Genomic DNA, 12119 nt, shown 5'->3' on the forward strand with positions numbered 1-12119 from the left:
GCCGACCGAAACGGACGTCCATTCATTCTGCCTAGAAGCGACTGCATGGATGGAAATGGAATGGATCGCCAGCCTGGACAAGGCAAAGCCTCTCACCCGTCTTACGAGTAAAGGAGCAGAATTCTATTGAGGAGATGATTGCGAAAAGTTCTTTCTTGCCCTGAATGATGCCTTGATTACTGCGCCCGTTCTCGTTCATTTCAATGAGAATAGAGAAACGAGGGTGGACGCCGATTCCTCAGGATATGCCACAGGAGGAGTCTTGTTACAGCTGGATGATCAGAACAGATCGTGACCTGTTGCCTTCTTTTCCCAGAAGCATTCTCCAACCGAAATGAACTACAAGATTTACGACAAGGAGCTGTCAGCGATCGTGCGAGGTCTCAAAGCCTGGAGAGCGGAGCTGATAATGACCAAGTGCAAGGTCATGACGGATCATAGAAACCTCTGCTACTTTTATAAAGAACTAGAGTTGTCTGAACGGCAAATACGATGGGCAGAGTTGTCGCAATCCAATTTCACTCTCGAATGGAGGCCTGGCAAGGAATCAGAACTTCCCGACCAATTATCCAGAAGAGCACAAGACATACCTAAGGAGGGAGGTGACGAACGTCTGAAGGCGCGCTTCCGAAAGATATTCCAAAATGAGAACATGCGGAGCGTAAACATTGCAACTGGAAAGACCGAAGGAGCAGAGACCGTCGACGTGGCAGCCAAGGAGAGTGATCCACTGGATTTCGAGCACAAGGTGCCTATGTTCGAAGATTCAGAGATGCAGAAAGCATGGACTAATGGGAGAAGAATGGATGGAACCTACAAGGAAATCTCTTGAGCAGTGGCAGCAGGAAACAGCAGCCTGCCAGCAAAGGTTGCTGCGAACACCCCCGTGAGCATATCGGAATGTTCGCTCGACGTAAGAGGACTGGCACTTCAGAAACCGGCTTTGGATTCTGAGCAGTGAGCCTCTGCGGACAGGGATCATACAGGAAACACACCATTCTCACCTAACGGGGCATCTGGGAAGAGACCTGACATATGTGCTAGTCGCAAGACAGTTTTTCTGGCCTGGTATCACAAACGAAGTATGGCAGTTTCTGAACAATTGCGACACGTGCAAGAGGACCACCATTTGGAGGCAGTAAAAGCAAGGCCTTCTCAAGCCCCTGCCGATACCTGAAAGAATCTAGTCGGAGATCCACATCGATTTCACCACTGAGCTCCCACCTACAGGATGGGACAATGCTATTAACCTCATGGGAATTACCGACCGTCTGACGAAAGGAGTAATCCTAGAATGTATGGACGACATCTCAGCAGAAGCAGTGGCGCGAAGACTCTTCTTGTGTTATTTCCCATACCATGACATCCTAACAACAATAACCAGCGATCAAGGGCCACAGTTCGTAGGCGACGTATGGACACACCTCTGCACGCGGATTGGAGTCAAACGGCGCTTATCAACGGCGTACCATCCTCAGACGGACGGGGGGCAAGAGTGGATGAATCAGGAAATTGAAAAGATGCTGAGGGCTTGGGTGACCTATGCCCAGATCAACTGGGGAGACCTTCTGCTAGTGGTCACGACCAGACTTGCCTATCCTGATATGCTATCCTGATATCATCTCTGCTATCCTGCTATATCCGATATCATATCGGATATCGGATAAAGCTAGGCTGCCTTATCCTGATATCAGCTAGATATCAAGATAAACTGCGCGCTCTGATTGGCAAGATTTCATCTTATCGTCTGATAACGTCTGATCGTTCTGTGTTTGCAATCTTCAAATCTCTCAAACATCACTGAAGTATGCAGATATAATACTTTTATTATTTCGCGCCTCTCCTATCCTTAATTATGGTTTCTTCATCACAGCAACTCCCGGATTACACCTCACAGTCCCAGATGACTATTAATCCTACTATTGATACAGAATCAGCGTCATCTGAGGTCCTAAACTTCGATTGCATATTCCGCGCGACGTATCCCAACAAGGGCCAATTCGGACCATCAGGGAAGCGCAGAACGAAGGGAGCAGTGGTTTATGAATACCTTCTCCGTTCTTCTGGTCAGTCCTAGTCAAACACCAAACGAGACAACGCTATATACCACGCGACGCGCAAGCACCGCGATATCATTAACTCTTCAGATAATATAATAGTCAAACGATCCTCAGACATAGGTCATCCATTAAAGCAAGCTAGGCTCGACAATTATTATACAGCAACCCCATCAGAATCGGCCCTCCGCAAAGTGTTCAATCCTCAGCGATATACTAAGAGCATGGTTAGCCATCTCACATATCATCGCCTTCCCTTTTCGGCAGTTACATGGGATGAGATGTAGGACGTCATGCTAGCCTATAATCCCGCAATTGAGGACCTCATAATAACATCACGACATCAAGCAGTGCACCATATTACTGCAAATTATAGCCTATACTAGTACGAGTCACGGCCCCCTGGTTCTACTTAGTGATTTAACTTTACGTTCTTGCCGTTCAACTATGACGCTTTTAAGTAGAGATAACCTAGACTCTCTACGCCACAAAATAGACAAATGGTCTATATTTCGTAATTGATATACTCATTGAAACATCAGGAGGCTTAGACTGCCGCTATTCTCGACCAAAGTCAGCGGGCTTGATTATTAGACCGAAATCACAGACTATGGCTTGGACATAGGCGATTATTTAGTGCCTACCGATCTATATACTCCTTTGTACCTATTCTCACCATTAAGGAGTTTACTAAATCGCTATCTGAGGCTCTCTTCAGTCTTTAACCACTCGTTAATCAAAAGTTAAAATACATTCGCAAACTATACATCTCTCCAAGAATAATAATGCTGACCTGGGAATTCTTGACATCCCAATATCACTTCTCCAACCCCATATCCCTCTTCCTTTGCCCAACCCATCAACCAGAAGCCCTTAGACCTTGAGATGGATGTAATTAAACTTGCTCTTGTGGACCTTGCGCGTCCCATAAGCCCTGTGATTGTTCCAGTTGTACTCCTCAACAGTAACCATATCCCCATCGACAGCAGAAACCCAAGCAACATGTCCGAATTTCCCGGCATTAGTCTGAGCAATACAGCCCGGCACAGGCTTATTATCAACCCTCACACCACTCGCCCGGGCAGCCTCATCCCACTGATTCCCATTTCCCCACGCCTTCCCCTTGTACTTGTTGTGGAACTTGATGCCCAGGCGCTCATTCACGCGCCATGCCACGAAGCTGGTGCATTGGCACTTGAAGTAGAGCCACTTGTCCGCTGGGCCGCAGCTGTTCTTGTAGGGATAGTCGTTGACTCTAGGACCTGGGATTTTGTTGTTCTTGGGAGGTTTGGGGACGTTGGTGCATTTGCCCTTGACGTAGCCGTCCTTTCCGGTCTTGACGTATTTATCGGCAACGTAGCAGCCGTCAGAGGTCTTATCCCAGATGGAATTTCCCTCGATGTTGTCACCCTTAGTCTGGCAGGCGATAGTGACATCCTGGCCTTTTTTGTAGGATTTCTTAATGGCGAAGGCCGTGCCTGGACCGGAGCGGCAGTTGAGGTTGTCGCTGGTCACGGGATAGGAGTGAACTCCAGTAGAAAAGAATGCGAGCGCATAGGCGCAGAAAGTTGTCAACTTCATTTTGAGAGGTATTTAAGGAGTTGTCTTGACTGCTGGTGATATTGAACATGAAAGAGAACTTGACGGTTGCTTCACTTTATAGAAATTGGAACCAACACCTATCACCCCTTCAGCTGAGGGAGAGCATAACGACAAATGACTGACGATCGAAATCAAAATGAAGACGGACAGATTGAAAAGCCTCAGTCTGTCAGACGGATGAATCCATTGTTCCATTTGATTAATGGTCATCGGAACTTTTCTGGTAGCATGCATATTAAGATTGAAGGACCTTCTCGAAAGGGTTCCGGAATAGGACGGCATCCCCGGTATTCACCCAATCGACAGTGGTCTGGGCCTCCAGAAACGGCCCTTGCTGACTCTATATCAGCCCTTCATTCAGCTCCCACGGACTTATCTCAAAAGGGTATCGGACTACTTTCCTCTTTGGTTGTTTCACCGCGGAGGATCATTGCGGCATTTCATTCCAGTTGATGAAACTAAAAACAGGGGTCATGATCGTCTGCATAACCTTATCCACATTAGGAAGGATGTCTATTGATTGATCGGCATGTGATTAATGAGCACTGACAAGAATTGTGGTGTTCTCCAGTCAAAGGATGTCCTCGAGCACGTGGGTGATCTATTCGAAACTGTTGATACTGTCGGTGGTAAATCTTGAAGCCAATCAGTTGTCATCACTCATCCAAATTCCCCGACAGGCAAGGTTCTGACGATTGTGTCATCTATCCAAGCATGTATAGTTTCATATATCAATGTGACGAAAAACATCTGTTGCTCCCGATGGTTTTCGCTAAGTGAGAAGTGAAATCACATCATCATGGCAAACGCAATGTTCAGTTTCAACGGCTCCCTCAGAGCTCTGCTCTTTGTGCTGGTCACGGCTTGCACCGTCTTTGCCAACGTCAATGACCCGGCCAAGAATCAAACACCCTACCACAAAGGCTTCGCCCTATTCCGCAGCTCCAACATGCGCAACGCAGACAAGCTTCCAAACGGTGTTGGCTTCCATTCATTTAGAATCCCCGCTGTAGTTACTACAACTACCGGCCGCATCCTCGCATTCGCCGAAGGTCGGCGGCACAACAATCGAGACTACGGGGACGTCAATCTTGTCTGCAAGCGCACCAAGACCACCAACAACCACGGTGAGAGCCCCGGCGACTGGGATGCCCTCCGAGAGGTGGTCGGAAAGGGAGATGGCACTTGGGGAAATCCCACTCCTGTGGTTGACGGAAGCACGATCTACCTGTTCCTAAGCTGGAACCACGGCGCCTACAGCCAAAACGGCGGTGACACCCTCCCTAGCGGAAAGAAGACAAAGAAGATCAACAATTCTTGGGAGGGAAGACGTCATATCTTCCTCACCCAGAGCGCCGACGACGGCAAGACTTGGTCTGAACCTGTGGATATGACGAAGCAGCTCACGCCTGACGGATGGTCATGGGATGCTGTCGGCCCCGGAATCGGCATCGCCCTCTCCTCTGGTGAGCTCGTCATTCCCGCTCAAGGAAGAAACATCATCGGCCGTGGCAAGCCCGGCAAGCGCACATGGTCCTACCAATCCCTCAAAGGCGCCGGCTCTGAAGGCACAGTCGCCCAAACCCCTGACGGAAAACTCTACCGAAACGACCGTGCCTCTGCCGATGATGAATACCGTAAAGTCGCCCGAGGCTCTCTGTCTGCATTCAGCCCCTTCGTCCTCGACAAGGGTCTCCCAGACCCAGCCTGCGAAGCGTCCACTCTCCTCTACAACAAAAAGGACGCCAACGGCCCAGCGCGCACGCTCTTCATGAACTCTGCGCACAAAAGCAGCCGGAGGCACATACGCGTACGGATCAGCTACGACGGTGATGCGAATAAGTTTAACTACGGAAGGAAGCTCTCTGATGCTCCCATCCCAGGTGTTGGGTTTGAGGGTGGCTACTCGAGTTTGACCAAAACAGCGGATCGAAAGGTTGGTGCTTTGGTTGAGACAGACTTTTACCAGGCTGGAGGGTCGGAGAAGGATCATAGAGCGATAGTATGGAGGAGATTCAATCTGAGTTGGATTTTGAATGGTCCAAATAATTAGAATACGTTAGACACAGCTGTGATAGGGAAAGGATCCTTACCGGTTGAACCGCTAGGGGGATGTTTGGCTCAGCATCGACTCTTGTTCATCTCTTCTGCGGTTTATTCCAATTATCTCCTTTGGACCTAAGATTGAGCTCCTTCAGGATAGTATTACTATGTCTCGTTTATGCGCAACCCTCCGCCTGAGAGCTTTATATTAACCCCTGTCCCGGTGCTGAACAACCACATTAGCCGCAACATGCCTTAATCAATCATGCCTTTGGAATTCAACTACCTGGCTTGACGTAGCATTTAGAAAGCAATTAAGAGGGTCAAACTCAAGGATCAGCCCCTTCACCATGTCATAGTACTCAGTATCGCTTGCAGATAAAAACCCAAATCAATGCATCTCTCCACGCCCACAGCCCGTCGTTCCATGTTAGACGGAAATTTCCGCAAACAACGAATGTACACGCCGTTTCGAATAGCGAACTGATCTACATTCAGGTCCGGCCCGTCGCACAGAAACAAAGTTCCCCGTCTTTCATGCAGAATCGGGGCTAATCTCCGAGATGTTTCACCAGTCCCCACATCCACCGCGATCCCATTCAAGCAATTGAGTTGAGTAGCTTCCCAATCCGGTGGATAATCGGCACACTAGTTTCCCCGTCTTATTGTGCAAGAAGGAGTCCAGAATGCCGGCAGTTGTGTTCTTCAGCTGCTCAAAGGGGAAGGCGTCTTGGGGAGGGATGACAGATTGTTTCTCAGGGTCCAGATGGAAATGAGGGCCGAAGGTTCTTGTCCGCCTTTTGATATTGTACAGTATTGAGACTTGAGTACATAAAGGGTTTGTCCTGGCCTCTTGAGCTTGAACTGATACTCATCAACCTCCCTCAACCCTCTTCAACTTCCCCTTTGCAGAACATTGCTCACCATGAAGTTCACTCTCTTTGCCCTCTCTACCCTCACGGCCTCCCTCGCGGCCGCATACCCCATCACCGGCGACGGCGTCAAGTGCCGCTCTGGTCCAGGTACCAGCTATGCGGTCAAGAAGGTATTGAAGAAGGGCACCGACGTCACAATCACCTGCCAAACCGAGGGCACCAATGTCAGCGGGAATACCATCTGGGATAAGATCTCGGATGGCTGCTACGTCTCGGACTACTACGTCAAGACGGGCTCCAATGGATACGTCAAGCCCAAGTGCGGCGGAGGTTGCTCTGCGCCGTCGTCTAACCAGGCTACCGTGGACCTGATTGGCGAGTTTGAGGGTTTCGTTCCTCATATCTGTCAGTGATGTCCTGCTCTTGGGACTGTCAGGCGTACTAACCAGTTACGATAGACAAGGACGCTGCTGGCTATCCTACCGTAGGCTACGGCCATCTCTGCTCGAACTCTAAGTGCACTGATGTTAAATACCCAATCCCCCTATCAAAGGCCAACGGCAAGAAGCTTCTCGCGGATGACATGAGAGTAAGTCCATCTTCAAGTCCGTCTTCACATCTCAAACCACTAGTTCTGATATCATGATAGAAATTCGAGAAATGCATCGCCAAAATGGTCAGCAGCAAAGTCACCCTCAACAAGAACCAATTCGGTGCCCTTGTCAGTTGGTCCTTCAACGTCGGCTGCGGTGCCGCCGAGGGATCGCAACTCATCAAGCGTCTCAACAAGGGCGAGAAGCCCAACACTGTGATTTCTGGGGAGCTGCCTAAGTGGGTTTACGCGGGCAAGAGGAAGCTCCCAGGCCTCGTCCGTCGGCGTAATGCTGAGATTGCCTTGGCTAAGAAGGCGACGAGCGAGAAGGCTCTTCCTGTGAAGTGCTAGATGGTTTCTTACCCCGTCTGCTGCACAGTTTGAGTTTGTCAGGGACGGCACTTCTATATTTGGCAACCATAAGGGAACAGTAAGCTTTGCAAACTAAGCATTCGGCCTATGCTTAGCTAGTAAAGGCTTATTATTTAATTCAGTGTCATTCTATGAGTATATATATCCCTACTACTACTATACCAATATTTATCCAAATCGCGCCGCATTATCTACGTTTTATCCACATTAACTTAAACGACCGTGAAATCCCTTAGTATTTTCCTAAAAAATACCCTTTAATTTTATACTTTTTGTCTATATATATTAACATAGTAACTAGGTTTAATACAAATCACCTATTATTTATTTATTTCTTATTTATATATTTATTTTTTTAAGTATTTTATTTTATCCCCTTTTTATTTTAATTATTTGCTTTTTATTATTATCTCCCGGCTTTTAGTCTTTTACATAATATTTAAAAAAAAAAGAGAAATACAAATAAAATATTAAAAAGTAATAATCATAAAAGCAATAATTAATATTATAGAGTTAACATGGCTTGCGGGCCTTGCATGTCTTTGAATTGCCAAACTGATGACTGCAGGTTGGATGATGAGTGGCACTACCGTAGGCATCACCTCCATAAACTAGATACCCTTTGCTTTGATAGAGAGGAAGTTTCTGAATTTCCGCCGCAGTACCAACAACCCAGGCTGTTTGCACACCTGTCAGAAAAAAAGTTAGTGTTTCTGCCTCTCTATCGGAAGGAAGGCTCACCCACCCATGACCATGTGCTGCAATGTATGGCAATGGATCAACCACACCCCCGGCTGGTTCACCCGGATCCGCCAAGCCCGCCAGCCGGCTGGACCTCCTGGGTTTGTGACCGCCGAATACCGGTATAACATTGTCGTATCTCTTCTCACAGCCTTGTAACCCATGCGGACGAGCTTCTCTTCATTTGCTTCGCCATCGTAAAAACCATTTCCACTACCAATATCGTAGAAGTGCTGCCCATGGGCATGAAAGGGATGCACATCCATAGCGCCGCCGCTATTCACCAGCGAGCCGGTATTCTGCAACACAATCTCAAGCACCTCCCCCACCTTGGCCGGAAACGCTCTTGTCTTGGGATCTTACTCATGGTTAATAAGCGCAGCATCGTAGTCCGGCATGGCAGCCTCACTATGCTCGTAAATATTAACCAACAAGGGCGTCTGTACTGTGGTTTCTGTTCAGGATAAATTTGCCAGCCGCCATATCAAGTGATTGGTCGTGGGGTAGATCATCTGGACTGAGTCGATAGTCACGCGGCGAGTGACCTCCGCAAGAGTGGGATAGCCCATAGCCTCTGGATAGAGGGGCTGTAGTTGGTACTCAAGCCAGTCATATGTGGCGTTTGGAAGACTGAGTGGCGCCTTGGCCGGATATTTGGGTAACGGGGCCGATTTGGAGTAGCGGAGCACCGCGTAACTGCAATAGATGGTCGGTCGGTTACAAGTCTCAAACTGGACGAGATATGCAGTCCTCTTTTCGGCTTCCAGCTCTCGTTTTGTTTTGGCTACGAATAGCGCATCGAACCGTTGGCCTGACCCGAGCTGCATGCGACTAACCGAAACGGGTTTCGTCCACTCCCTGCCGTCGACCTGGATAATTGTGAGATTATCATGCCCCTCAAACGCCATGCTAACCAGAGATAATCCCGTCGATCATATGAAGCGAAAACGGTACGTATTTCCGGGAGCACCGTCGATCACGGGCAGTGTACAGGAGCCGCAATCCCCAGAGGGGTTTTGCTCTATACCGATACCCTTCCCATTGAGCAAAATAAGAAGATCACCCGCTGGTGCTTCATGATCATATCGCTCCTCATCAACTTTGGCTTCGACGCCATCATCTCTGGCCAAGCTCTCGCCTTCCAGGCCTTCCGTGAAGACTACGGCCGATACTACGCCCCAGCTGACGACGATGTCATCTCTGCCATGTGGCAGTCCCTTTGGGCAGCCGCCAATACCATTGGAGTCGCCATCGGCAGCTTCTTTGCCGGCTTCACCAACGACTGGCTGGGCAGGGAGTTCAGTTTCTGGATCAACTTGGTCATATCGGTCGCCACCAGCTTCGTCATGATCTTTGCGCCCAACGTTCAGGCACTGTTCGGTGACAAGCTTGTGTTTGGCATCTCTATCGGATTTTCCTACACCACTGCTCCCCTCTACATCGTGGAGAATGCGCCCACCGAAATTCGCAGCACCCTCATGTCTTTCTTCAACGTCTTTGTCGTGTTTGGACAGTTCCCGGGAGTCGTTATTGCGAACCCTCTCTCCAAGGTCCACGGCTCTTGGTCCTACAAGGGAACGTTCTGCCTGACCTTCCTCATCCCCGCCATTCTTCTTCCCCTCATGCCCTTCCTCCCAGAGTCGCCGATGTGGTACATGATGGAGGAGAGAGAAGAGGATGCCCGCAAGGCAATTGTCCACCTCCATGGAGACTTGTCCGCCGAACGCGTTGAGGAGATGGTCGAGGAGCTCAATTATAACATCAACGTGGCCAACCAGGGCCCTCATGAGGTAGAGAAGGTCAGATGGCTGGAGATCTTCCAAGGTGGAAACCTCAAGCGCACTGATCTATTGACCACCACCTATACACTCCATCACTGCGGCGGCATGCCTTTCGTCATCAGCTACCAGACCTACTTCTTCCAGCTGTCTGGTGTCTCATACCCCTTTGCCATCAGCCTTGGCGCCTTCGTACTCATGTTGGCAGGCAACATCGGAGCTCTGATCTTGCCCAATTTCATGGGTCAACGCAAGGTCATGATCTACGGAGCAACTCTCCTGATCACCTGGGGCCTGATCATTTGCGCCGTTGGCTTTTCTGGAACTGATAACAAGCCTGCCGTCACTGCTTCGGTGGCCTTTGTTGCTTCGTGGGCTTTCTTCTACCAACTGACCATCGGTACTATTGGCTTCGTGGTTGCACCAGAGCTTTCAAGCCAGCGGCTGAGAGCCAAGACCCAGTCTTTCGGAACCACCGTTGCCAACATCATTGGCAGGGCTATTGCATTCTCCATCTCGTATCTAGTAAGTCTGACCCTCGACCTGCTGGGATTTCCGTTGCCCCAGGACCCTGCTAACCTTGAATCAGTTCAACCCCGACGAGGCCAACCTGGGAGCTCGCTTGCTGATCATTCTTGTTGGTCTTTCAGTCCCCTTGACGCTGTACCTGTGGTTTTTTCTTCCAGAAACGAAGAACCGAACTCTCAGTGAGCTGGAAGAGCTCTACCAGGAGCACGGCGGTCATGAGCACCAGGAGAAGAAGGCACCCAAGGCGGAAGAAGCCTGATCTAGTTGCCGTTTGCCCATCATCCAAGTGTGTATACTTGGATTTGAAGAAGTGGTCTGGGAATGGTGAGGGTTGTTAGTCGCATTCCCAATCAAGCTTTGTATCGTTAGCTTCCAGGGATCACGAACCCATAGTCATATAGTACTCATTGTATCCGTTGCGAAATATGAGAACCCTGCCAACTCATGAAACACAAAGACAGTGCAATGACAAGAGGCTATCGCTCCAAGAACGAAAGACCATGATGCGGACCGCAAGATGGATGGATAGATCAAGATTGATAGGTTACCGCTAGCTTCTCTGATACTCGTGAATTGAGCTTGGAGAGAACATCGAGCAAAGCATCAAAGTGTGACTTGGCTCTCTCTAGTACATGTACGGATTCGCAATTTTGTAGTACCTCGAGGAGGGTTGCGCAAACGAGACGAAGCTTCTCGACCTGAACAGAGAGCAAAGGGCCAAGTATTTAGCACACCAGTGACATGCGTGTAGCTGAGCAGAAAAGAACGCGGCTTACACATGATTCCCCGTTAGCTTGTAGAGTCTCAAACGAGGCACTCGTGACAAGCTCAAGCACATCGTGAGCAATCTCTACCTTCCTGCATTTCAGTGATATTGGGCCGTCGTTCAACCCCAGCAAACAGTGGAGATTTGCGGCGATGAAGCGGTCAAGAATCATCATACGCAGGTAATGGTATGTAAGTATGACAATTGTGTTTGACCAGTCTTAGAAATACTTAATGTGTACAGCGCGGCTGTGTCTCCTTTCACGCCCCATGGCCGTTGATCTGAAGAGACGATTCGTTACTCCGTATCAATAGACTGTTCCATACTGAGATACTGGCTATTGGTTTCGAAGAATCTACACGGCTTGCAAGCCACACCGCGCATTACTGTTAGTGGCCGCTCTTGCTTTCCCCGTCTCCCTATCCCCCCAACCCAAGTAACAAGGCTAACGCCAAGGTATTGCTTGAACATCAAAAGGCGTTTCTCTTCCCCTGACCCGCCATTTCCAACAGTCCCAAAGTGCTAGTGCAGAGCTCTACCATCCCAAGCATAGAAAATCACTCAAGGATTATCCGAAAGTAGAATTCATGTACCTGTTCGGCACTAGCGTGAATAAAGAGGTCCTCAGCAGGCATGTTCACATGCCACATACCTGACCCTGAACCCCAGCAGGATGTGTGCAAATGAAGCTAGCAAATTACCCGACGGCTCTGTCAAGTGGCCCTATGCCCTCGTCACGCTTCTACCCTCATTCAATCCATGTAC

General features: G+C 49.1%; 4 protein-coding genes across 4 annotated transcripts; 3 read left to right on the forward strand and 1 right to left on the reverse strand.

Annotated features, from left to right (window-relative positions):
- Positions 1-2930: 2930 nt before the first annotated feature.
- Positions 2931-3638, reverse strand: NCS57_00664900 (Peptidase C51 domain-containing protein; the record flags this gene model as incomplete). Its single annotated transcript, XM_053056531.1, has 1 exon — positions 2931-3638. The coding sequence occupies one exon, from the start codon at positions 3636-3638 to the stop codon at positions 2931-2933; it is 708 nt and encodes a 235-aa protein (XP_052915486.1).
- An 820-nt stretch (positions 3639-4458) lies between these two features.
- On the forward strand, positions 4459-5712 carry NCS57_00665000 (Sialidase domain-containing protein; the record flags this gene model as incomplete). Its single annotated transcript, XM_053056532.1, has 1 exon — positions 4459-5712. One exon carries the CDS (start codon positions 4459-4461, stop codon positions 5710-5712), a length of 1254 nt encoding a protein of 417 aa, XP_052915487.1.
- Positions 5713-6627: 915 nt separating this feature from the next.
- NCS57_00665100 (Lysozyme) lies at positions 6628-7520 on the forward strand (the record flags this gene model as incomplete). Its single annotated transcript, XM_053056533.1, has 3 exons — positions 6628-6982; positions 7036-7166; positions 7227-7520. The coding sequence occupies 3 exons, from the start codon at positions 6628-6630 to the stop codon at positions 7518-7520; spliced, it is 780 nt and encodes a 259-aa protein (XP_052915488.1).
- Positions 7521-9188: 1668 nt separating this feature from the next.
- On the forward strand, positions 9189-10847 carry NCS57_00665200 (MFS domain-containing protein; the record flags this gene model as incomplete). Its single annotated transcript, XM_053056534.1, has 3 exons — positions 9189-9232; positions 9292-10585; positions 10650-10847. The coding sequence occupies 3 exons, from the start codon at positions 9189-9191 to the stop codon at positions 10845-10847; spliced, it is 1536 nt and encodes a 511-aa protein (XP_052915489.1).
- Positions 10848-12119: the final 1272 nt, after the last annotated feature.

This window comes from Fusarium keratoplasticum, chromosome 4 (genome assembly GCF_025433545.1).
Source record: "Fusarium keratoplasticum isolate Fu6.1 chromosome 4, whole genome shotgun sequence".
NCBI classification, from domain to species: Eukaryota; Fungi; Ascomycota; class Sordariomycetes; order Hypocreales; family Nectriaceae; genus Fusarium; species Fusarium keratoplasticum.